The sequence below is a fragment of the Lagopus muta genome, chromosome Z (genome assembly GCF_023343835.1).
Source record: "Lagopus muta isolate bLagMut1 chromosome Z, bLagMut1 primary, whole genome shotgun sequence".
In the NCBI taxonomy this organism is placed as follows: Eukaryota; Metazoa; Chordata; class Aves; order Galliformes; family Phasianidae; genus Lagopus; species Lagopus muta.
Genome location: NC_064472.1, coordinates 2,143,360 through 2,169,531, shown reverse-complemented (window position 1 = coordinate 2,169,531; position 26,172 = coordinate 2,143,360). Strand labels below are relative to the sequence as shown.

The window sequence follows — 26,172 nt, the reverse complement described above, 5'->3', positions numbered from 1 at the left end:
GCCAAGGCATCAGCACAACAACCCTGCAGGAATATTGCTGCACAGGCTGCTATAGGAAAAGCCAGATATTGATGTTGGAGAGGACAGGTAGGTGAGTTTCTACCTATTAAGCAGCAGTTAGAAGTAGTAGCACTTTCCCATTGCTTATAATTGACAAATTCACTATTCACACTGCAAATAATTGCAGTATTCCTTTACCAAACAGCTCTCAGGATGATGCCTGCAATGACTGCAAGTCTGCCCCAGTTTTTTGTTTTGTTTTGTTTATGCCTTTAGAGATAATTGTGTCCACCATTACAGGAAATGTGGAAGCTAAGGGCTGATTGCCAACTTTCTGAGATGGAAGCCCAAAAGAAATGTAAATTTCCATCTGAGATGGAAACCTCCATAAGAGTGGGAAGGAGACGCAGGCACAGCGCTGCCATTACTGCTGGTAACCACAGACAAACCCTCATGTTTCCTCTTATGGGTAGAAATTAGATGTAATCACTTCTCACAAATATCCCCATTTTCCAACAGAAGGAGCTAGGCAGAAGGCAGAAGCCTGCTCGTGTTCTGGCTGCACGTGGAGCAAGGCAGCAGCCACAGGCAGAGAGCAGCCTCACCAATGGCTGTGTGTCTCTATGTTACTCTTCTGACCATGCTGTTATATCCCCATCACAGATAAAGATGAGCCAGGCACAGTTCTGGGCTGCCTGTGCCTCTTTGTTAGAGGAAAAAGGAACAAACAAGTGATAGTGGCTGCCTGGAAACAGGCTGACACAATACAGAGGGAAACACAATGAGGGCAGAAATGAGAATGTAATCTGCAAACAAAGAACAAAAACAAAACAACAAGAAACCAAAACCCATACCCCAAAATTTGAGTTTGATAAACACTAACAAAAAACACACTGATTGGAAGCAAAAAACTAAGGCAACCCCTGGGGAAAGCTGGAGCAATCCTGATCCACTGCTGTCCTTACTGAAATACAATAAAATAGGTAATGATGCCCTGATTCCAGAGAATTCAAAGGCAACTCTCCAGCTTCTCAGTGTTGATCATTCTTAGGAGAAAAAAGGAGGGCTGTCCACGTGGCATTCAGGTTGGATTTGGCAGACTGCTCGTGGCTGTGCTGCCATGTCAATGAGAGAATACCGAGAGGAAAGGTGGAATGAAGGTTGCAGCCTTACAGTGAATGGCCCTTCTCCACGTCCATGACAACACATGTAATAGCTTAAATGAGATTCTGTCCCCTCTACTTTAGTGGCATGTATGCAGCACAATGGTCTTGGTTTGTTTACATCAAACCAAGACAGCTTTTGGCCATAATGTTGAACGGTGGGAAAGTTAGGTATTGAGAGAGAAAATTTAGGGTTTGCACGGAAGCATAACAGAACCATTCCTCAAAACTGAACACAGTTTTGTCAAGCCATCCCATTTACAGCAGGAAAGTATCAAGCTGTTTCTGAGGACATGCTGGTACCTGCGTGAAGGTGCAACTCCGCAACTCTTATACAAGAACACCCCATGCAACTTCATGCTTCTGACTCCTTTATAGGCAGTCTGTATCCAGCCCACTGCCCATAACCTGCCTACTTCTTCACTTCTTCCTTCTGTGCACTTGCTCTTTCAGAAGAGTGCTAAATCTCCTCACACTGAAATACTTTAATTGATCCCCAGTAAGTCGGGCTCCCAAGTCAATCTGAAGTTTCTAGACACTGGGCTAGAATGCTGTGTTTCCTAAGCTATTCTGTTAGTAGGGCTTCTCTACTTTCAAAGGAAAGATGAAGCACTCAGATGGACCCTAATTGATGACACAGCACTGAAGTGATGGACAGACTCAGACCTTGGCATTTTTCTTAGACTGGGATTCAGTAAGGCAACTGCAGAAGGTGTTTTATGATGAAGAACTTTAGATAGTCCTGCTTTCTAGCATTTCATCCCAGCCCAGCACCTGGGCTTTTGATTCCAAACTCCATTTTTGGGAACCTCCCATCTAATCCCAATGCTGAATTCCATGCTGGAAAGCCAAGGGTTGGAAAGCTTCCTTCTCCAGTGATTTGCAGATGCTAAAATGACAAATTTTGACAGGTCCTGTAAAACCGGGGAGGCAACCATCACTAGGAAAAATGGCAGTGATGATATTCATACTGTAGAAAATCCAAGTTAAGCCTGTGAATCAGTATTGTTCTCAAATCACACTTGAAATAAGGTGAAGTCTTCTTGTTGCTGAAAGGAAAAGCTCTCCATAAAGATTTTCTACTTCTCCTTGAAATGAAGCAGATGAGGGCCACGGTTAGGGCTATGTGGGGATGGGTTGGGGTTGGATCTGGTGATCCTGGAAGTCTTTTCCAGCCTCTATGATTCTGTGATTCTACAATTCAGTATTCCCTAGAGGTATGTGAAGATGCTGTTTAGTTTGACTGGTAGAACAGGAAAGGATGAGTTTCACGTGAAACCCCACCTCCACCATCCGAGGGCAGGCAGATAATTGTGATACAGGCTTTAATTAACAGAACCTGTCTATCCTGAGCAGAGTTCATGGACTTTAAAGAAGTTACTCAAATGAAAAAGTTTCTTATTCCAGCACTCCACATCCAACATAGCTGTAAATTGTCACCAGGAGAGCTGTTGGGAGGTTTTATGCAATAACTACTGCTGCACGAACTGAAACTCCGACACTTCCTGATTTGTTCCTTAAATTGCACAGCACTTCTTATGTAATGTCCACATCAAGTCTCACATTTTTTGCATTTAATATGTAAGCTTTACTTAATGAGCTGCCTAGACCTAAAAGCTTGCTCCTTGAAGATGACTACTGACGAACCCCTTGGAAGCAAAAAAGGAACACCCCACATTTTTTGCATTATTACCCTATGTGATACTGAGTTGAAGTACAGAAGCCCTTATTTCTATCAGGAAGAAGACAGAAAAGCATAACATCTTGGAAAAAGGCAGCAAAGACCAATTAACAACTCCAACCAAACAGCTTTCACATTTTTCCTTCACACCACCCAAACCCTCCTCTGTGCAGTACAGCAGTCACAGGAATGTAATACATCCACCAGTGTTTATGCATCACCTCTGACTATATCCTATAATATGAACTATTTCCTTCACCCTTGCTACTGTATTAGGCAGTAACAACTATGGCACTCACTGCAACAGGTACATCTAAGAGTGTGTTTCTAATGAACCCATCACTGTCATCCAAGAAAATCACTCCCTGCTACGGACCTCACTATGGTGTCTAATTTAATTGAGAAAGCATAGAAACAAACTGAACAAATATCAACCCTTTACTAGAGCTGTCAACTGCAAAGAAGCCAAATTTAGAAATTCTGCACGGGCTCCTCACTGATTAAATGCTATGGTTCAACATCTTTGCCAAGAAATTCAGAAACCATCACTGCCTTCCTTCTACACGTGGCAGTTTTGCTCCACTTAAAGCACCACTCTGAGCAATTCTGACTCTGATTATGAGCAGAAACTTCACTGAGACAATGGAATCCACAAAAATAACCATGGACTGCACCAAGTTTTCATACTAATCCAAGTGGAAAACTGCTCACTATTTTGCCTGATAACTCACACTGCAGCCCAAGACCTCTGCCTTTTTGCCTTCAGGGTGGGACTGCTTTGGAAAAGGCCTGTAAAACTTGTGATGATGGTGCACTGCTCTTTGCACGTTGTACTTTCCTAAGTGCTAAGAAGTTCACAGCACAAATTTCAGGTCCCTGATAACGCTGATTCCCAACAGGCCCAAACTGTTTTAAGGCTGGGGATGCAGTTGGAAGACTAATGCAGATACACCACCAGTGATGAGACTGCTTCACATTCATACTGCACTCAGACTCAGTCTCATCAGCAAATACTTTGAAAATGTATGACAAAGATGTAAGAAAGTGATCGTATTAAAAGAAACAGGACGTGGTTAGTGGGTGTGCTGGGATGGGCTGATGGTTGGACCCAGTGATCTTCAGTTTCCTTCCAACTTTAGTGGGTCTATGATTCTGTATTAAATGCTGTTCTTACCACATTCCATCTTATTGTCAAAGAGCATTCCTCTCAACGTGGGATGTGGGTCCTGCACCCATTCTGATCACACAAGAGCTGATGAGCAGTGCTCAGCTTCCTGCTCATGTTCTGAAAGCACACAGCAGCCACAGCATTAATACTGGAAAATGAGACCTTATAACTGAGACTGGGAAAAGCTGAAACCCACAGAACATAACTCCAGCAGTTTGTGCACACAGGTACAAATTTAAAAACCAGAATATAATCAGCAGATGACATTTTTCAGATTCTGAAGCAAAAAAGTCGTAATAGAAATACGGGGAAAAAATGCATTGTCCAACAAAATCCAATTTCCTGAAGTATTTATGAGGACTCTTCTATTTTGGGACAAAATTGAATTTTGTGTACCCTGGTTTGTTACGCACAGTAGCGACAGACATAGATAAGATGGGAGATGGAGACTCACATAATGGGAAAAACTGCAACTCTTTCTTCAGATGCCAGCTTTTGGTTTTCTCTGCAATGCATATGTCCCTGATTTCTCTACCAGTGCTCTGAATGAGCTGCTGATGGGAAATTTGAAGACTTTTGTTTAGGTTGGTTCTTGTTCTACAAAATGTGACCGTTGGGTTCCTGTTCTGTAGAATGGGTGGTTGGTTCTTATTCTATAGAATAGGAAGGTTGGTTTCTGTTCTACAGAATAGGATGGCTGGTTGTCCTATAGAACGGCAGGACTGGGTTTTGTTACAGAATGGTTGGTTATAGGATGGTTTGTTCTTGTTCTATGGAATAGGATGGTTTGGTTTTATTCTGTAGAACAGGATGGTTGGGTTTTGTTCCACAGAACAGGATGGTGGGATTTTGCTCTACAGAACAGAACAGTTGGTTCTTGTTCTTAGCAATCCAATTAAGATCAAGTGCTTGGGTTATTACGCACATGAATACCCGAGTGCAGCAGACCTTGTACACTACATACCAGTGTTATTTCAAGAAAAATGAGGCAGAACACTGTGTCTTTGGAGATGTCCTATTTTTCACTGGCAGCCCACACTCACTCCGCTTTGGCTCAAGCCTAAGTATGTACAAGAGTTGTACATACCCCACATTTCAATAACACGTCTGAATGGCACTAAAAAAAATCCTATACCTCTCCACTCTGGGGGAAAGCAGTGCAACCACATACATCTCCCAGCAGAGCAGGGGATCAGAGAACAGCATGACTGAATGAAGGTCACCTATCAGAGCCTTTTTTCCATAATGAACATTTTAAAATATATTTCCCTGAAGCGGCTTGATGTTTGGTATTTCATTAGCTGATGAGGAATGACTACCAGCTTTTTTCTTTCTTACATTTCTCTGACTTTAAAAAGTTAGGGAAAAAAAAAAAGTTAGCATTGACGTCAATTAAGCAACAACAATAATGAATCAACTTCCCATTGTTGCCTTAAAATTAAAGTTGCAGAGTTAAATGCTCCAAAGGCAGATGCCACGATAATGAATGACAACTTAGGTCTTCCTTTATCCCAATGGATGCAGGTGTTAATATGCAATTTAATTACACATTTGTGCAACTATAATCACATAGAGTCTTTAAAGTGCTGTATTTTTACCTTCCATATCATGACAAGAATTGTTACTTCCTGTCCAATTTCTGTATTCTTCTTCACTTCATACCAAGAGCATTTTTCAGTGTCACTGGCTGATTGCTTCCAAAGAATTCTACTTTCCTTCACACCATCATTTGGTCCCTTAGCAATTAAATAGTGTGACATTAAAGGTAATAGCCCCACAGCAAGACAGAGGACAGATACATTTTCAGTTGATGAGACTGTGTTAAAAAAAATGATTTTTTCATTATTATTATTTTTTAAAGCAACTGCAACCAACCAAAACCTGAATGGCTACTCCAGATGTGTGCCCATAAAATCAGAAGAAAAGTGGATGAAAACAGGAGGTGAGACATCAAAATCTGCAGTGTTTCACTGATGTCTCACATAGAAAAGAAGAAATACAAAATAATTCCAATTAGCATTAAGTACTGAACAGCCTGGAAGGGTGCAGATTTCTTTCTGTGTCCATTTCCTGCCCTTTACAAGGCTGAATATTTAAAAACAGAATTACTGGGATGTTTGTAACATATGGAAACATACTTCTGGTTTTTAAGCATTACATTTTTCAATCAAAACCTTGCTGGAGAAGCACTAAACATTTGGTTTACAACATTGCTGAAATACATCGAAGCCACAAAAATAAATTGTGCTCTTTCCAAAAATGCTTTGGAGAACCATTGCACTCCATTTCTCTGTCTGCTGGTGGATGTTTGACAAAGCCCAACACTACAAACCACAGCTTCTTCTGAAAAGCTCTGCACAACCCCCGTGTGTGAAGTACTTGGCCTTCCCCAAACGGGTGAGGCCATCCGTGGGTCTGCTCCCAACATTTCCTCCTCTACTTTTTTGGCAGGAGGAAAACCATGTAAAGACCGTATCGATAATGATAAATAAACATAAAAGACAAAGATGCTCTGAAGAATGGTAGTTACTGTTTTTCATCCAAGCATGTCAAAATTCTCCATCACTCTGAACAGAACAAATGTTGTCTTACACAGGAGTAATAAGTGGTATTTACAGAAAGGCTTGTGAGGTCTTTCTTTCTTAATGGTGAGATATTGGACCTACAGCTTGTGCCACATCCTACCTCAGTCCAAATGCAGCACAAACAGACGCACAGCAGAAAATCAGTGCACGGGATCCTACTCTTCCTTTTTGCGAGGGATGAAGGGACCCTGGAACAGTGCTGCTCCATTTCTGAACCAAACTCTAGCAATGTCTTTAGCTAAGGTCACAGAAGATCCCCAACCCAGCCCACCACACCCTCTGACCATCCCCAGCTGCCATCCGTGGTTCTTTAACATCTCCAGGGATGGGGAGTCCACCACCTCCCAGGGCAGCCCATGCCATCTTCTATTTTATGAATGCTCACAGAAGTGGCCTTTTCCAAAACATTTATTCTGAGTACAAACACACAAGTCCTATCTTTTATACCCTTTGCTGCAACACAGCAGCAGCGCCCCAGAGCTTCACCTAGAGGTTCTTCCCACTTCTTCCAATTTTGTTCTCATAGCTCTGAACAATGAAAGATTTTTTGATCAGATGACCGTAAGATGCTGCTGCAACGCTGCACGTTTTAAAATCAATACAGATAGTGATGCTCATCCTCATATTCCCAGGCGTTGAGAGGTCCTACTTGGAATAACATTTAATGCCATCTGTGCACGTAACCCAATAGCAGATACCAATAAGCCAACCTTGTTCCAAACAAGGAACCAAGAACATCTTCTTGCACTGGCAAAGAGTAATATTATATATTGCAAGAGCAATATATTTGCTCCCAGATCCTCCAAGCACATTATCAAAAAGATGCAGCAATGAAAATAATAGTTGTTCCTACTACTATTAGGAAGTCTAATCGGACTGAACTTCACTAGCACGTTCAGCACAGGATTTTAAGGCAGCTTGTTCTCTCTGTTTAAGGATAATTTACACAGCTTTTTTTCTCAGGAAAATTTCCAATTTGTTTTAAGAAAAGAACTGACAAAGAATTGAGACAGAACTGCAGAAATTTGCAATTACTCAGTACAAGAGCTTGCTTTAGATTTGGGTTCGGTTGATGATTTCAGACTATTCTGAAATGACTATTTTTTGATGGTATAAAAATAGGGGAATTATGTAGGAGAAATATTCTTTAAAGTAAAAGTACTTCATTTGAAGGAGGGTATGACTAATATTTAGAAAATGTATTTATAGCCTCTGGCTCAATAATGGAGTAGGGACAGGCATACCCAAGAATAACCTGATATGGAAGGTGTCACTTCTGCCCATGAGCCACTAGCTCAGAGTGATCAAAAAGAAGGTAAGTTGGTACAGGGTTGTCTTCTTACTCAGTACAGCCTAAACTGCTGGAACCCACACCCAAAAACAATACGAAGGGATACTGGTTTACCAGGTATCACACCTCAACAACAGCCTAAAAAACATTTTCTTGTCCAATCGTATTTGAGGTTTGTTAAAGTAGCCAACAAGAAGATCTAAAACCGTACACCAAGATGAATCTGTTCAGTCCATTAACAGTCCATGCTCGTTAATGAGAAAGGCTTGGACTGGATATCAGGGGGAAGTTCTTTATGGGGCATCCACAGCCCAGCCACATCTGGGCAGCTGTTCCAGCACCTCACCACTCTCATAGTAAAGAACTTCTCCCTGACATCCAACCTCAATCTTCCCTCCCTCATCTTCAAACCATTTCCCTGGAGGTACTCAAGGCCAGGTTGGACGGGGCCCTGGGCAGCCCGGCCTGGTATTAAATGTGGAGGTCGGTGGTCCTGCCTGTGGGGGGTGGGGTTGGAACTTGATGGTCCTTGAGGCTCCTTCCAACCTGGGCCATTTTGTGATTCCGTGATTCTATGACTAATGCAAACAAACAAAAAAACCTTATGAAGTTACTTAATACGATAATTGAGAAAACAGAGACAAAAATGGCATTGAAGAGGCTTGGGCAGTGCTGCTGGTGAAAACTGGGTGGTTTCTGAGTTAGGAGAAAAGAAGTGACTTAGCTTTTCTTTTTCAGTGTTGATGAAATATGGACATATCTCAATTAGGAGTCCTAATTTAGTTTGCTAAGAGTTTTCCATTCTGCCATGGGTGCACTCAATTCTACAGCTCAACAAGTCATACCCATTTTGTCTGCTCACAGAAGTTACCACAAGGCAGTATTTTTACAGACTACCAGCTGAATAACACTAATTGCATCACGCTAACTCCATTACAACTGACCAGTTTATTTGGAAGTGGGCTTAATTTCATTTCTGCATCATTACTGAAGTTATCAGATGATCCCCGGGAAGACGTTCAATTTCTTTGCAGTAGCACGCAGTTATTGGAGAGCACTTGTGGCTGCTGGTGGGCCTCTGCCTTAAACTACTGCTTTAGGTAGTTTAAAAATTAATGTGTGCCACGTGCTGTATAGGCTGAAATCACTCATTTATTTCACGTTATCCTTTGTCAAAAAAAGTCAGCAACACGAGACACCAGGGCCTCATCTGGAATGCCAAACTCTTAAACGGAATGATTGGTTTGGTTAGTGTCAGAACAGGAGTTACATGGCAACGTGATGGTAGACACACATTGTGGACAAAAGGTTTTAGCCTACAGTTATTAATAATATGCATTTCCAGAACACTGACTTTGCTTTGGGTGCTCCACTGCATGCACATAAGGCGCGATGCATTCTTTGGTTCTATGGCACTACCAGCTTTCTCCACTGTAACTTAACTACATCCAGAAAACACAGAGATTGGGGATTTGTTCTTTTACATTTATGAGAGCCAATCCTGCAGCTCACAGACGTGATTTAACTACTCTTCAGCAATCCCAAATTCCTAAGATAAAAATGGAGACCTCTCTTGTACAAGTCCATTTCTTCCCAGGGAGGAAAGGAAATAGGGAAACCTTTCAACATCTCCCCGTGTACAGGAAGGAGATTAGTTTGGCTCTCTGCTAAAGAACCTAAATCGAAGGATTATTTCAGAAGAACTCACAGCTTTGAAGATAATCAACTGTAATAACAAGATACGAGTTACAAAAAAATCCTTTTTCTTGAAAGCACTTTGGTAATAGTGCTTTTTAATAACCTTCTTAATGGCCGCATTAGAAGGACCCCAACTGAAGTCATTCATCCCACATAAAACAAACATTGCTTTTTCTTCTTAGCTGTGTTTTACAAGCTGCATTATTTCCAGATGACGCTGGAGGGGCCCAAGAGTTTCGAGAATTAATGCTTAAGCACACAGCTGCTTTCTATTTACCATGTAAATTGAGGATAAATCAAAGAGGAATCTAAATATTGGGCTTCATTTGGTCCATTACAGAGCACTGACTGAGGAGGATACGAAAAAGAAGTAGAAAAATCTCATCACACAAATGCAAAGTTTACTTCTCGTTACTAAAACCAGGGAATCATAGACTCACAGAATGGCCTGGGTTGCAAAGGAGCACAGCGCTCATCCAGTTCCAACCCCCTGCTGTGTGCAGGTCGCCAACAGCAGACCAGGCTGCCCAGAGCCACATCCAGCCTGGCCCTGAATGCCTGCAGGGATGGGGCATCCACAGCCTCCTTGGGCAACCTGTTCCTGACGTGTGCAGAATTCCACGGCTCCATGTAACACTGCTCTGCTCAGCAGGTAACGTTAACGAGGTTGGGAAGGAGCCAGGGAAGGAATCACTGCACAACCACACACTGCTACTGCACACACGGCTTGCTGCATCCACATTCTGCATGTTTTCCCTTTGGAAACACGCACTCATTTCTATACCCAACTAACACAGAATCAACAAATTCAGGACAGAGTTTAAAGGATGGCTCTTCAGACATTTAGAGGAATGCATTTGTGAGCACTATGGAAAGTCCAACTGCACTGCATTGCTTCCATTGCTGACAACTTTGTGAGTTGTGGTGTTTTAGAGATAGTCCTCTATGGGAAACAAAGATATCAACACAAAATGGGTAATTGCTAGAATTTTTCCTAATTTCTTTTAGCTTCATCCGGATGGAGTTTGGGCTCCATTGCCACAAAGCACCGGCTCCTGTGTTAGATGATGCTGAAACAAGTGCAGAAACCTAATTAAAACTATGGTGCCCAATACACACCAAAGCCCCAAGGGATGATGCACGTCAAGCTATTTGAAACTGAAATTGTTCCTACCACTGGCTTTTCCTCTTTTTGTTCTTTCTTTTCTTTACACTCATGCCTTAAAAACTGAAATCGGGAGAAACCACTGATACACATGCCTACGTAACTTTTCTTTATGTGAAAAGAAGCAACATTCTCCCACTTTCCTTGTTAAGTTAAACTTAAATTTTGTGGACTGTGCTTTCATTGAACCTAAAAAAGCCATAAACAAAATGGAGTGGATTCTTCTTATTTCTTTTTATTGGAGACTAGTGGAGATACTTAAGGACAGGGGAAACTTGACAGAAATGTATTCCACAGCTGTAACTGTTTCTACGAAAATAAAGCTCTCGTCCTTCCTCTGACTTCTTCCTGCACATGAATTGCACTGCACACAGCTCATAGGGGCTTTCTGCCTCACAGACCATGAACTTGATCTAGCCTTACAATGAAATAATTTGTCTTTTCTTACTGAAGCCCAGGAAACCTCAGCAAGAACAATCAGCTGGGTCAGTTCCTTATTGGGGTTCACAGCAAAAATACCCACAGCTTTGCTGTATGCCAGAGGGCTATGAAGAGCTGCAGTGCCATGAGGAGCTGCAGGGCCATGAAGGGCTGTAGGGCCAAGAGGGGCTGCAGGGCCAAGAGGGGCTGTAGGGCCAAGAGGTTTCCTCTCCCCTCCTCTCTCCCAGCTTACACAAGACGACCCCAAGAAATATGGTGATGGGGGATCCCACATTTTTACAACTCTCACAGATCAACAGGTATTAGGTCAAAAATCTTGCATTTACATTGAATAGCTAACTATGGCAGAAACGTCACTTCTGTTCAAACTGAGAAATTAGGATTTCTTTTGCTCTATGCTTGGACAGTGCTCAAACAGAGATAGAAAAAGAGAAAATCCTTCAGCCAACATAGAATCCAGGCCTCCAGTCCATGATGTTATCTCAGTGTCCAGCTCCTTCGCTCCTCATGTTCCTTACAGCATTCTTGCAGTAATATAAATGCAAACAAACAACTGTTCTTACAAACAACATGAACACAGGCTTTCAGAAGCAGAATGTCCTTCAGCAAATGACATCTTGCTGCCAATGTCATTTAGACAACTGACAGTGCCTTACACTAAGTTGCCATGTGAGCAATTTGGAAAAAAGGCATGCATGGGAGCATGCATTTTTCTCCCAAAATACAGGCAATAAACTTCTGTGATTTTATTATCCCCTAAAGCAACCTTTCCAGCTGCTGCCCTTCTCCTCCCCTGCCTCCTGCCCTACATCATAAAAAGGAGAAGGGGAGTTCTTCCTCAGCAGTGCTTCACAAAGGGCAGTTTTCAGCTGTATCCACCAGTGAGGGGATGGGCTGATGGTTGGACTTGATGATCTTAGTGGTCTTTTCCAACCTTAATGATTCTATGAGTCTATGAAGTCAGTGTTAAAGGCGTCTGTCCTATTCTCAAGGTATCTGGACAGGACTTGGTTGACCAAAAGCTCACGGTGTCTCTGAGCTTGGTGACTGCAGACTCTTGTGTGACACTGCACAGAATGAAGTGAGCTTGGATGTGCAGCTATTAAAGCCATCGCCTCTACCAGCACAGCCTCCCTTTGCCTGGAAGCCCACAACTTTTCAGGGCAGATCAGTGAAGTGCCACGAGACCAAAGGAGGAGTCAGAATGCGCAGCAGTGTAATTGCTTGAGCTAGAAGCTGGCAGGAAATGGAGGTTAATCACCTCTGAGCAATGCAGCCCCAGAGCCTTATCAATCCCAGCAATCAGGAACACTGAACGCATCCCAAATATGTGACTCCTCACAGCTGTGGCCCTACATCATCAAATCCTCCTCAAGTTACCCACACGCACTGGGTAAGGGCATTCCCATGTTCATGCTGTTGCAGATGGAGGAGCTTTAAGCAGAGTGGGTCACCTTACAGGACAAACAGCAGCGGCATCCCCTGCCCCAAACACAGAGCAGAGAGAGGGTCCTGCTGAGACCAAAGCTGCTGACAAATGGAGGGTCAGCTCATGGGACAGGAACCACAGCCCTGCAATCAGCAGTGCTGCAAGGAGCTCCGTGTGAATTAAGGCATCATCAGGCAGACAGAATACACTGATCTGCTCCCTGAATTACAGAATGCTTCCAGTTTTCATGGCAGTGTCAGCAACAGCAACTAGAAGACAGAGGTTAAGAAACCTGGGTAGTTAAACTCATGTTATCAAACTGGAGTTTTGAGAACTCTAGTTACTGATGTAATTTTACATCAAATTACCTTTGTTGGTACTCACGTGTTAGAGCACTATGATACATCATGTATCAGAGAGCCATGTCCTGGAATACAAGTCAACATCCAAAATAAAAGAGCTGTTGCATTTTCAACCTCAAAAATTGGGAGCAACCGATAGAACAGGACAACTCTTTTAGACAGTATTACAGAGAAACTTCAAAGGAGTAGAAACCAAGGACACTTGGGTAGTACAAAAAAATATTGTTGGGATCCTTGGAAGAACCCTCGTTCCACTGAAGGTAGAGATTTTCCAAAAGCCCATGCAATTAAATCACAGAACTGTTGCCTATTCGTGGCAGTGGCTTAGCAAACTTTCAGGAGTGCTGTATGCATACAGTGCCCAGACCATACTGATGTGGCCCATGGATGCAGTATCCATCAGGGGCTCACCGGGAATTTCCAACCATTTTCAGGCATTTTAACACACTGTAGATGCCAAAGCCTTGTTCTTAAAAATGTTTCTAACCGTATGATTTTAATACCCTTCAATATAAACGGCTTGAAACCTGCACACTGACAGGGTGTCTCCCAGCTCTCAGGAGCTGCAGTTTTGTTCTGCCATTTGTGTCTTTTTTTTTCAGACATTACATCATTTATGCAGGTTCTTGTGCGTTGGAGTTAGTGGTTACTGAGCTGTCACACGTTTTGATAAATCTTTGCAGACTTATGGTTGTACCTCTCATATTTTGGAGCATCTACTGCAACAGTGAAGCTCGATACTTACATAGTCAGGAAGTGGAGACTCATTGGAATCCAGGGAACCTCTCAAGGACTGCGTGGCTTGTTCCAGCACTTTGTTGTGCTTTTTAGACAGCAGAGAAAATAAACTGGAGGGGAAAGAAAAAAAGAAACATTGAAATAAAGTCACAATAATGGTCTGAAATAGACAAAGCAATCAGAAGAGGTGGTTTACTACGCGCTCTAATGTGAATGTGGAGAGTTTTTAAACACAGTGTATAATAGTTACATGTATTGTCTATGTAGACACATCTGAGATAAGCAGCAGTGGAACTCGAACTGGAGCTATTCTATAAAATAAATTACATAAAGACCATCATATGTTTACTAGTACATATTGTTTTCAAATTCATCTCGGCTTAAGTCCAGGAATAAAGCATTACATAGCTTTGTAAATAACCTGTGTCAAGTCAGAGGTCCATACACACATAAAGAAATAAATGTTATTTCATGCATCTTGAAAAAAACAACACCCATAGCAATGGCCTTTTTCCAAATTCTACTTGTTTGACTTCATAAGCATTCCCACGTCGCTGAGATGGACTTTCACTGTGAGACACCACAAGACAGAACTGAATACTCAGAATCAAAGGTGAGCATTCAGGACCTCATCAGGCTCTCCTAGGAGGACTCCATGGGTTCTCTGAGGATTTAAAAACTGTTCTGATGAAAATAAAAGCAACCACCAACAACATTCACTCATGCCCAAAAGTGCATTGCTCCATGGGGTTGGTGACATTACTCCTGGGACATGGCATCAGCAGCAGACTCTGTGCTCACCAGATTCAGTTAGAAAGGATTCAAGTCAGTATGATAAATAAAGTGGCTAATTACTGCCCCACTGTTATACTCTTGACAGCCACTGCCTCTGTGAACAGGAGGACAACTTCAGTGCTCTCAGAAAGCTTTTCTGCCTAAAGAAATGATGGTAAGGATTTGAGGAAGCCCTCTGTTTTCAACTTCAAATATAACACTGATGTCAAGAGCCTTGCAGCTTTAGAATCATAGAATCATAGAATCATAGAATCACCAAGGTTGGAAAAGACCTTCAAGATCATCCAGTCCAACCGTTCACCTATTCCCAGTAGCTCCCACTAAACCACGTCCCTCAACACAACATCCAGTTTAGGCAGGAGATATTGATAGCAGATCTCAGTGCTTGTTCTCCCTCCTTCCAGCCAAGAGTTAGAGGAGAAAGCTTTTCCAGCACTTCCCAGAGGAAATACCTTGCTTCTGAAGCCCAGATCTTCTACCTTGAGAGGCAACTCAATAAATTCCACCATTCCTTGACGCCTTTTCAGTCAGACACTTCTTAGAGCAGAATAATAGCCTGCAGCACTTAAGACATCTCATTAACCCCCATAGGAGCCCTTTGGGGAGTCACACCATCCCCAAGTTCAGCCAACATCTCCTAGGGCCAGGAACAGCTGACACCAGGACCAGTGACGTTGGTGGTAAACCCTGCTGGGATGGTGATAAGCTCAGCTGGACTGATAGGGAAGGAATGCTCCGTGACATTACAGAACAACTGTGTAAGGGCTGAGAAACATTTGGTGTTGTTAGGATAACGTGATGTACTTGACCTCATGAACGCTGGAATCGTAGTTTTTCCTTCATGCTGTCTAAGAAAGCCCTCACCAGAGGAATAAATCAAATGATGGAAATCTAGAATGATGGATTCCTGGAATCACAGAATCCTAGAATGGTTGTGTTGGAATACCTGGGACAAAAGTCAGCCCTCCATTAATTCACAACTATTAGCCAAAATCACCAACTACAAATGAAACAGGGAAGAAGCAATGCAGAAGTAACTCAATAACAGGATTTCCATCTTCTACCCTCCTGCACTCAACTACTGCATTCACAGACTGAAATGCTTGCTCTAATCAGAATCTGGATTTGCAGACCGGTCCCTCCGCTGCACAGCAGTGCTGCTTTTAGGTAGGCTCAGATTTCAGAGATGCTACCATCAGCACCATCTAGTGCTGTGGAGATGGAACAATCAGTTAAAGCCAACCTGGTGACGCTCACTGGGGATGCAGCAAGGTCAAACCTGGGGTCTGTCTGCTCCAGAAGTTTGTTCCTCAAAAAAGACGATGACAGAATGGTATGAAATAGGATGTCCAGCAAGCAGCATTTTTCACCAAAACGAATAAAGCGTTTTGGCTTTGCGTGCAATGTAGATATAAAACAAAACACTGGCATCAGATTTTGAATATTCAGTCAATCTGACGAGAAGAATGCACACACATCAGTAGTCTGCATTGAACTGGAACAACAAAGAGCAAATTCATCTTCTCTGGCAGAATGAAGAAAAATGGGAAAGAGAAGGAGACAGAAACAAAGAACAGTTCTTTATATCTTATTTTTGCTTCTTTTTTTTTTTTTTTTAATTAAGTGCAATGTCAGTAAACCCTGAGTGGCTGGGCTCTGTGTCTGAGCAGTGAGGGGGTGAGCTCTGCTATACATTGTCTTTGCTCTGGGGCTTCCCCTTGCCAAGTTTTGCTTTCTTGCCACAGCTCATTGACTTTGCAGCTGTGCTGAAGCACTTCTTTGTGGGAACGTCGCCCAGAATGCCAATATTGGGGTTAAAATAGCCAGTCTTCTTCCTCACCAATGGCTTATCCTTTGGAGAGAGCAGTTCCTTGGAGAAGTCACCCCAACATGTTTTTCAAGTATCAGCACAGCATTACTTAGAGCCACCAGAAGTCATTTCACAAAGTTTAACTCATGGAGGTCTTTGATCATGGGCAAACGTTGCCTTCTAAAGGCACTTGGTTTGTGACGGTCACATCCTCCGTGTATGGAAGGCTTAGGGGTTATTTTTGATTATTCAGGCACGAAAAATGGAATTAAAAAATGGAAAAAATGCTTTACGTAAGATCAAAGTTGTTCTCCTCCCCATTATTGGGTAAGTGAGAAACCAGAGGCAATTCATGCACAGGTGGGCCTTAAGAACGTCTCCAAAGCTGGTATAGATCCCAGATCAGCAAATCGCACTGTGGGGAAGCTGAGCCAACAAGGATGACTTTGAGCTGAAGGAAAACCTCAGCACAGAGTCACAGAATCATTCAGGTTGGGAACGGCTTACGAGGTCCCCAACCCTGACCCACTGATGGTGGGGTCACCATGCCCACTGACCATGTCCCCAAGTGCCACATCCCCGTGGTTCTTGAACGTCTCGTTCTTCTGATCTTGGGAATTATGAAATCACTGATTTCTTAACTCCTTCTATAAAGATGAAACATTTCTAGTTAATTTAATACAAGGCCGAACCTCACCCACTAAGTGATTACAGACTTAATAGTAACGGCTGCTTAAATGCAAGTGATTTGATTATGTGCTATTTGCACACATAATAAAATTCAAACCAGTAATATATGAACTTAACACTTTCAAAAAGTCAGTTCCAAGCAGCCTGTGGATTCAAAAAATGCAAATAATGGGAACTCACTGAACAGCTTTCCTCTTGGTCCAGCAAAGCCACAAGCCAACAATCAATAAAAAATCCTAAGCATCTGCAATTTCTGCAGCAAATCTAATTTACAGCAGATTGAAGTGGCTTACGAACTCTGTTTCTCACGTATATAAAAAAAATTGCATGAATGTATAAAATGAAGCTTTTAAAACAGTTAATAAAAGATAAGGGAATTAAACTTTAAGGTTCAAGGTAAATCTGAAGACAGTATTTGCCAGAAATTGGCTCAAGGAGGGAAAAAAACAAAGACAAAAATGATGACTAAGTTTAAATATCATGATATTTTAATGCATATAAAGGACAACATAAACAGACAATTATTACTGGGTTAGCAGTCGAAAACAACAGATCTCTAAAGAACAATGTCAAAAAAAAGGGCATATGTCCCTTAATCGCTTCCATTACACAAAGAACAAAAGGTCATATGCATTCAGAAATGGCAAGCAAGTTATTTGCAGCAAAACAGTGACAGAACAGCTCATAAAGCCAGACAATTAAGCAGACGGTCCTGTTAACTCCAAAATACAGGAGTAAAGCAAAATGTGCTGTAGATCTCCTTGTGGCCTCCCACTAATGATAGTTTTAAACAGGAGGGAGAGCCACTTCTTTACTTGGTTTGATAGTACAGGACAAGGATGAATGGCTTTAAACTAAAAGAGGGGAGATGTGCAGCTCCCGCAGCGGGGTGATGGAAACAGGGGATCTCTGAGGTCCTCTGCACCCAAGGTTAGTCTGTGATTCTGTGCCCCAGCACAATTACATGCCAGTGCATAATAATGGAACAGCAGTCATGAGATTCATTCTAAACCGGCCTTGCCAAGCTCATTCAGCAACGAGACCAGAAATAAAACGCAGCGAGACAATGCCGTTATTGAAGCAGGTTTCTACATGTCACTTTCATGACTTTGTGCTACGTGGGATTTTTCATTAAGAAACCAGATTGACAAAAAGCAATACGGCATGTTTTAAACAAAGGGGAAATCAGACACCTGAATACTCTGAAAAATCCCCAAGTTTCCATCTTTAAATAAGTTTTCCCAGTTGGGTTACATTCTTGGCCCCTCTACCTGCCAGCAGCCACTGAAGGTTTGCCAGTGTTGCTGAAATACAGTGAGATAGAGATGATATCATTGGTACACATCAATGATAAAGAAATACTAAGGCTGAACTTTGTAAATTCATTGTAGGAACTTCAGATAAAGGGAAAAGAACATTGGGGTTTGTTTTTTTGTTTTGTTTTTTGTTTTTTGATTTTTATTTCTTGTCTTTCAATCACAGAATCATTGAGGTTGGAAAAGTTTACTGAGATCATCAAGTCTAACGATTAAGCCAGCACCAGAGGAATTACAGACCAGGAGGAGGAATTAATTGCACAAAGTTCCTTTGGTCTGTGGTACGATGGAGGTCAGACAGTATGAGCCAATCTCTTTTGGATCAGAGAACACATGCATTTAGGTAATGCCCTACACATTGCTGCATTAGAAGGGATGGAAAGAATCTGATCTGATGAAAAATCGGGTCAGGCACCAGCAGGTGCTCAGAGAGGTGGTGGAATCCCCATCACTGGAGATGTTCAAGGGCCATGGAGATGTGGCACGTGGGGACGTGGTCAGTGGGCATGGTGGGGGAGAGTTGGGGATTTGGGAGGTTTTTTCCAACCTTTATGAGTGTAAAGTCCGACAAAACCCTTTTGGGAAGAATTTCAAACCAGTGACACGTGCTTGGCATACGGACCTGTGGCAGAGATGACCCATTTGGTGGCTCAGGATTACAACAGATCAGAGCTCCCACTGCTCAGAAAACATCAGATATCCGCATAAACCCGAACAAGGGAAGGTTTGAAAGACACGCTTGACAAAGGTGCATTCTATACGTTCCAAGTGCAGCATTACCAGGGAACTAAAGCAACGCTCAAAGTCTTTATTTGAAACTTGAGATTTCACAGGTTCTGCATCTTCTCAGTGTCCCAGTTCAGACTGTAAATAATTGGAAAGCACACAAACACCAAACACTATCTGGAGAGGAAAAACAGTCCCACAGATCACAAAAATTGATGATGAATGTTCTCAGACATTTCATCAATACCCTGAGCTGTTCCACCCTTATACATCTGCCAAATGTATTATTGTTCTCAATTTTAAAGAATTAAATATAAGCCATAAACACTGAAACCTCACATTACGTAAATAGTCCTTAAACAATAGGATTTTACAATGCCTGCAAGGATACCACAATTGTATTAGAAGACAAGCCCTGTACAGAGCAAGCCCTAAGAATGCCTTAGGTTTGAGACCTGAAGTCTAAAAGTTAAATCCACTCCCTAACTCCTACATTTTAGGATCACCTCTTTGGCTTGACCTAATGTTTAATGTATTGTAGCAAAAAGAGTGTCGTGACATAAAGACTGTACTTGTGTAATGACTACAACGTCTGAGCAAAGGACCTGACACAGAAGGTCACAGCAGAACAAAGGTATCCCAGCGTCTCATACCAAATGCAATAAATTAGTGCTAAATGGGAGGACTGTGTCCAGGCAAGTGCACCACTGGCACTTTGGCAGATGTTTGTGGACAATGGGGCAGTGATCTGTGACCACTTAAAGAACCAGGACACGGGACAAATCCATTTAACATGAAGCAGAGTGGAGAGAAACCACCGGGTCCCCAAACGCCCATGTCTTCCGAAGAGACCTTGAGGCATTTTGCATTTGAATTATGCAAACAGTAATGACACAAACAGTGACAGAGGAGAGCCCTGGAGAATCCAAGCTTTATCCATGGAGAGGCTCCCAGGTAAGAAGGGCTGACTAATTAAGACATCAAATTGCTAGGCAGAAAGTAATTGCATACTTTATTTTATACCTTCCTCACCAATCCGGTGGCCTTCTATGATGCAGTGGAGGCTTCGCTGGACAGATGTAGATGTCATCTACCTGAACTTCAGCAAGGCCTTTGACACAGTCCCACACCACATCCCTATCTCTAAATTGCAGAGAGATGTGTTTGAAGGCTGGACTATTTGATGAATAAGGAATTGGTTGGCTCATCACAGCCAGAGGGCTGTAATCAATGGCTCTATACCCAAGTGGGTGCCGTGATGAGAGGCGTCCCACAGGGGTCTGAATGAGGATGGATGCCCTTCAATATCTTCATCAGTGACATAGATGATGGGATTGATGGCACCCTCAACAGTTTGCAGACGGTGCCAAACTCACTGGTGCAGGTGACACAACAGAAGAGTGGTGCCCCATCCCTGGAGGGGCCTGAGGCCATGGATGGGGTCCTGGGCAGCCTGAGCTGGCGGGAGGCAATCAGACCACAGCAGGGATGGGGCTGGATAACCTTTAAGGTCCCTTCCATTCTTTGGTATGATTCTGTGAAATCCCAAAGCATCACAAATGATCTTAATGCAATCAGGGTAAACAAACTATTTCCACCCCATCTTCCCTATCAAACAGCAAGCATTACAGTCTTCTAATTGTACAGTCCTAAACACCATCATAACAAATAAAATGTTTCAGGATATCCTTTGTTCAATACAAAAATTTCTCATTAATTTTAGAGTATACCTTGTCTTTCACTGTGAGCAGAGAGCTCTAAGTGATGTGCTACAAAGACGTTTCAAATTCTGCCTCCCAGGGAGAGGAAGAAATGTTCTAATTAATAAAAGCAGAAAGTCACCACGCACTTATGGCAAAAGCACACAAGCAAAGTCAGAAGCTACACAGAACAATTAATGGAGGCTTTGCATTAACAAACAGGATTTCCTGTTAAAATGGAATCTGAAAGACAAAGAGACTGGAAAAAACATGGAAGCGTGGAATTCAATCTGATGAGACAAAAGTAAATATTTACTAAAGCAACCCTAGAGTCCCATCTGCAGAGAATGTGAAATGTATTTTTCAGCTGAAGGCATGAATTGCTGGGCAGCTCATGGCCATTATCCAATGAATGCTTCCATGACCAAAGCAGTAAATCCTTCCCCTAAACACGGGTATGGATCATCTCATTCCATCTGGCATTCCAAACAGCATCTCTATACTTCTACATAAATGATGGAAATGGGAGAGGATAAGGAGCACTGCCTGGAAATAATGGCATCTTACTAACTCCAAAACGAACTGAAGTATAAACTCAATAACCAGGCATCAATCTACAGGCTGATTATAAGGTTCATTCATAGCTCAATGTCCCTGAATTTGGGTTTTAAGGCATCAGTGTATTTTCCTTTCCTTCCTTAGTTTGCCCTGTTAATATTTCATAAGAAAACTGAATGGGCAACAGGGTTCACAGTTCCTCTTTTCCATCCGCTTGCATTCAAAACAGGGAGTGCTCCATAGCTGCTGCAAAGAGACATTTGACTTCAATTAGGGCAGCAGAGCAGTGCGGGTGAGCACTGGGGGAAATTGCCAGAGAAAGTCAAAGAGCAACTCCCACCCAAAAAACAAAGATCCTGAATAACGAGACAACAAGAAAATTCAGAAGACCCAAACCACGGATAGGTCTGACCACCAAGAATTGCTTCCAAACTGTCCCGGAAGCAAAGATGGTCTTTCACATAACAATGGGACCTTTTCTATATTTCTTACAACCCCAAAAGGGCAGAAAATCAGAAAGATTTCCACAATTCTTCATAATAAGGTCTGTTTTTCATCTCCAAATGCATACATACGTTGCATTTGTTTGAGTATTTGTGAAGCACTGGGATACTGATTTCCATGGGATCTAAGAAAATCTATAATTAAGAAAATGAATATTTTTTTGTCTTCCAAAAAGAGCCTAGATGGGGCGTTCTTTGTGTGCCCTGAGGCCATGCAGGAATAGAGTGACAAAAAAAGCAGTGAATGGGAGTGCATTCACTGAACAAAGCTTTGGCGAGAACAAAAAACAATGCACGATTACTTAATTAAGGATCAAGCTTTTGCTTTGAAACAAACTGCAGAATTCAAATGTCAGACAACCTTAATCTATTATTTCCTCAGCCTCAAGTGGAATTTCAGAGGCGACCACGGCTTTTTTTTTTTTCCCTCTTTTTTTGGCTATGTACTAAAGATTGTAAAACAATATGTTGATTTGACAATGTCTTACAGTCTACTGTAGCAGAGAACCTCCATTATTTTCTAGAAGTCCTGAATTGGTACAAGAATAATGTACACAAGCTCAGACAGATGCACACAATGTTTTCCAGGAGTCATATTTGTTGGGAGTATGACTTTTGTTCAAGCCATATTGACATGCAGATATACACACTTCCAAAGGGAAATGCTGCAGTTTCCAGAGGCACACAAACGTATTACTACTTGGAAAAAAGGGGGAAAAGAGGGGGGAAAAGTCACGATAGCATCAAATACTGCAGTATGATAAATACTTCTCAACACTGAGACCAAGATTAAATTTAATTTTTACTAGTCAGCATCTCCTGTAAAAGCATAACAATGTACTTTAGAAAGAAATGCTGCAAGTAGAAAACGCCCACATCCTTACTGTAATGTCCACAACAAACACCTTTGTTGACTTTCTGTCCATTCATATATCTAGATGTGCGATGTGCCAGCCATAAATAAGTTTTTTTCCAAAGGAAAATTCAGGCCAAAATACATAGGGAATAAAAATGAGGTCTTTTCATCCCAGAAGGCAACTGCAAGTTTGGTTTTGTTTGCTTGTTTCGGTATTTTTTGTTGGTTTGTTTTTTAACCCATACTAACAAAAGAAGTACCAAAGCCTTTTGTAAGAGTTCAGTTTGCTGCAGAAAACCTACAGCTAATGATCTGCATGGCGGCGTGGGTTGGGGTTGGAGATCTTGGAAGTCTTTCCAACCTTGGTGACTCTGTGGTTCTATGATTTTCCATGCGATTTCTTTATGAACAGCAAAGCCAACCCTCTCCATTTACCTTCTGCATCTACAGAACTCTTCTGAGAATGCACTGCACACCATGTGAAGTGCTCTGAACTCCTGGTTGTAGCAGGAGGATGGCAGAACAGATTATCTGCAATCCTTTAAGGAAAGAATGATGTTTGGAGCCCTGAATTTACACAGCTTTGCCTCCACCACTGGTACTGCCCTTCCAGAAATGACACACATGTGGAATGAGAACCACCACAGCAAGGACGAAAGCCTTGGCAGGGCTACTGATGGAGCTCAGCCTTTGAGCATCCCTTCTCCTTTCAAAAACTCCCTCTGTTTTCAGCAAAAGCACATTTTACCCACGCTTCATGATCCAACCCTGACAGAACTAAAACGTAATTACTTTTCCTCACTGTAATTTACTTTATATGGTGTTGCTTTTTAAAATTATTCTCCTTCTTGAGTTAAAAAGGTGTTACAAATGCAATGTTTCTGAACCTCATTGACTACATGGCATGAAGAGCCCTTACGCAAGACAAAGCAGATCTTACTTTAGGTAGTGTTTCCAATTTATTGTTCACTGCCTTTTCAGTAGGAAGAAGTTTATTTCCCACATCGACTGTCATCCCAGATCCTATTCACTGCTGAATTTCTCACTTCAGAATAGGTTATTTCATTGCCATACACAAACACACGCCAGCCTCACAACTGGTGGGAAGACCGACACGGATTTGATTTCATGATTCATTTCAGCATACTTGCAGTTGTGCAATATTTTTCCATCTTGAAAACCAACAAGATTTGGTGTTTGTTTTGTTTTTCTAAGTCCCAATCCCTCAAGTTGCACAGTAATTATATTTACATTGTCTCTAGTCTGTGTGGAAATTAACCTCATTCCCACAAAGAAAAGAGGCTGTGCTTTGCACTTTACCTCCCACTCAGATTCATACACTTACTCCCTGTCTGCCTCTATCCCTTAATAAATGCTCCCAACTTCTGAAAAAAAGCCCTCCCCAGAATCACTAAGGTTGGAATAGACCTCTGATATCACCAAGTCCAACTGTCAACCCAACACCAGCATGGTCACTCATAGAATCACAGCATCATGAAGGCTGGAAAAGATATCCAAGACTGTCAAGTCCAACCCCAACCCATTCCCACCATGCTCATTAAGCCATGACCCTAAAATGATTCTGTGATTGTATTCTGTAACTCTGAATTCAACTTCATCCAGGTGGCCACAGAAAGTGTGCAAAGATCACTTTTCACAGACCATTTGGTTACGTGGGATCATCTGCAGCCTAAACTCTTCTCTTCTGTAGAGCCATTTGCAAATAGAACTGACTGTGCAAATGCACCTACTGGACACAAAGAAATCAACATAGCAAATTCTGCAGAACCACTACACTACAAATCCCCTCGGGAAATAGAGGAGATTTATTTTAGGGTAAAATCCTACAGTAGCAAGTACTGATAATTAATAAAAACTCAGATGCAGTGCAATGCAATAGTGTACATTACGCTCCTAGAAGGATGTAGAAAGTAACAAAGCACGTGAGGCAGGAACACGACATGGGAACTTGAAAACCTTCTTCCATTAGTGAGCGTGTCTTGAACTTGTTTTCAGCTCTGCTGATGCCCCAAGGAAACCTTTCCAGCATTGAGAAGCAAAGCCAAATGCTGATCGCTGTCCTGGAGGTTGCACTGGGGCTGCAGCATTACTCATCTTTGGAAGCCAGCTGAGGTTCTTGTTTCCCTCTCCTACCGCTTTTTCTGGTCTGTGGCTAATGCAGAGGAAGCATTCCCTTCCACGTTTTCTCACAATTTCAGTGCACAGAGAAGAACTAAAACCCGTCAGCTCTCAGGCTTACGTCCTGCTATGCAGGAGGGGATCCAAGCTCTCATTACACGTCTGAAAACAAACTTCTGGGGGATTGCAATCAGAACTGAATTTTCCCCTTTTTCTGCACTTCTCTGCTTCTTTGTCATGGTTATCAGTGGTGACACCAAAATGCAAGAAGATGGCTCTTTCCTTTGATGTTCTCATCAGAAACTTGAAACAACCGGAGTGAAAGCACTGTCCTAACGGTGCCACCAACTCTGCAGAAGTGGAATGTTTCAAGCGGCTGAGATCAGTGTGAATGAATGCAGATGCCAGCTTCCAAATCTTAGGCAGCTACTTGGACCTGTCTGGGCTTACTGACAAATGTCGTACCAAAGGTCTTATCTCCTCCACTAATATCAGAAATCTCTTTTTGCCAATTTCTGCAGAGCCATTTGCCACAACTTGACACTGCCACCGCACAATCTGAACCCTTTAGCCACCTGCATCTCTCTTCAGTGGAATTTCTGGAAACTTCTTTGCACTGCCATTCTTCTGGGGTACTCATGGGCCATCTGCTGCTCAAATTGATGAAGCTCTTTAAGTACTTGAGTTCTTAAGGCACTATGCAGTTCCAGGTAGGCAACCGAACCTCTCTTCCAGGCATCCACGTACATCTATTAAACATTTGGCTCCCAGTTTCAGTGGAAGAAGGCAGTAGCCCACAACACTCAAAAGAAAAAAAAAAGTATATATTCTGTTGCTTCACTTCAGGCATTCTGCTTGGAACATCTGAATCCCAACTACCTATCTATACTCTAGCAGCAGCTAGCATTTTCCACCAGTTGAATCTGAATTCAGCCCTGGGATCATAGCTCCAGCCTGCTGATTTGCTATGAGAGGTGATGAAGAGGACTTCTGGATTAGCCAAAATGTAGCATTGGTGAGAATCCATGCTTTAATTCGACAAATTGGAAGATGGTTTGAATCAGTACCATGTGTTTGTTATTTTCCAAGTGAATAATTCTCTATATTTAGGCAATAATTACCCATTTTACTGAGCTGTCTTCTCCAGCCAAAGTTCATCCAACACTGTCTGGGACAGCGAAATATACAAAAAGTGCATCACCAGGTGGACAAAAGAGAGAAAATACACACTGTCCTGCGTGCTGCAGTGACAGTGTTCTATGGAAGCTATTGGAGAGCTGTTCTGCATCCTGAGACAGTCAGCATATACTATAAAGTATCTGACTTAAGCAAATTTTTTTCAGTCTGAGCCGAAGATT

The 26,172-nt window shown here is 42.2% G+C and overlaps 1 protein-coding gene across 7 annotated transcripts in view; it reads right to left on the bottom strand.

Annotated features, from left to right (window-relative positions):
- Window positions 1-26,172, bottom strand: part of DYM (dymeclin) — a 150,442-nt gene that overhangs the window by 27,889 nt on the left and 96,381 nt on the right. For all 7 annotated transcript variants that reach the window (XM_048931597.1, XM_048931601.1, XM_048931594.1 and 4 more), the window contains one exon: window positions 13,729-13,831. In XM_048931597.1, the coding sequence (XP_048787554.1) occupies window positions 13,729-13,831 (103 nt within the window). The remainder of the gene's footprint in view (window positions 1-13,728; window positions 13,832-26,172) is intronic.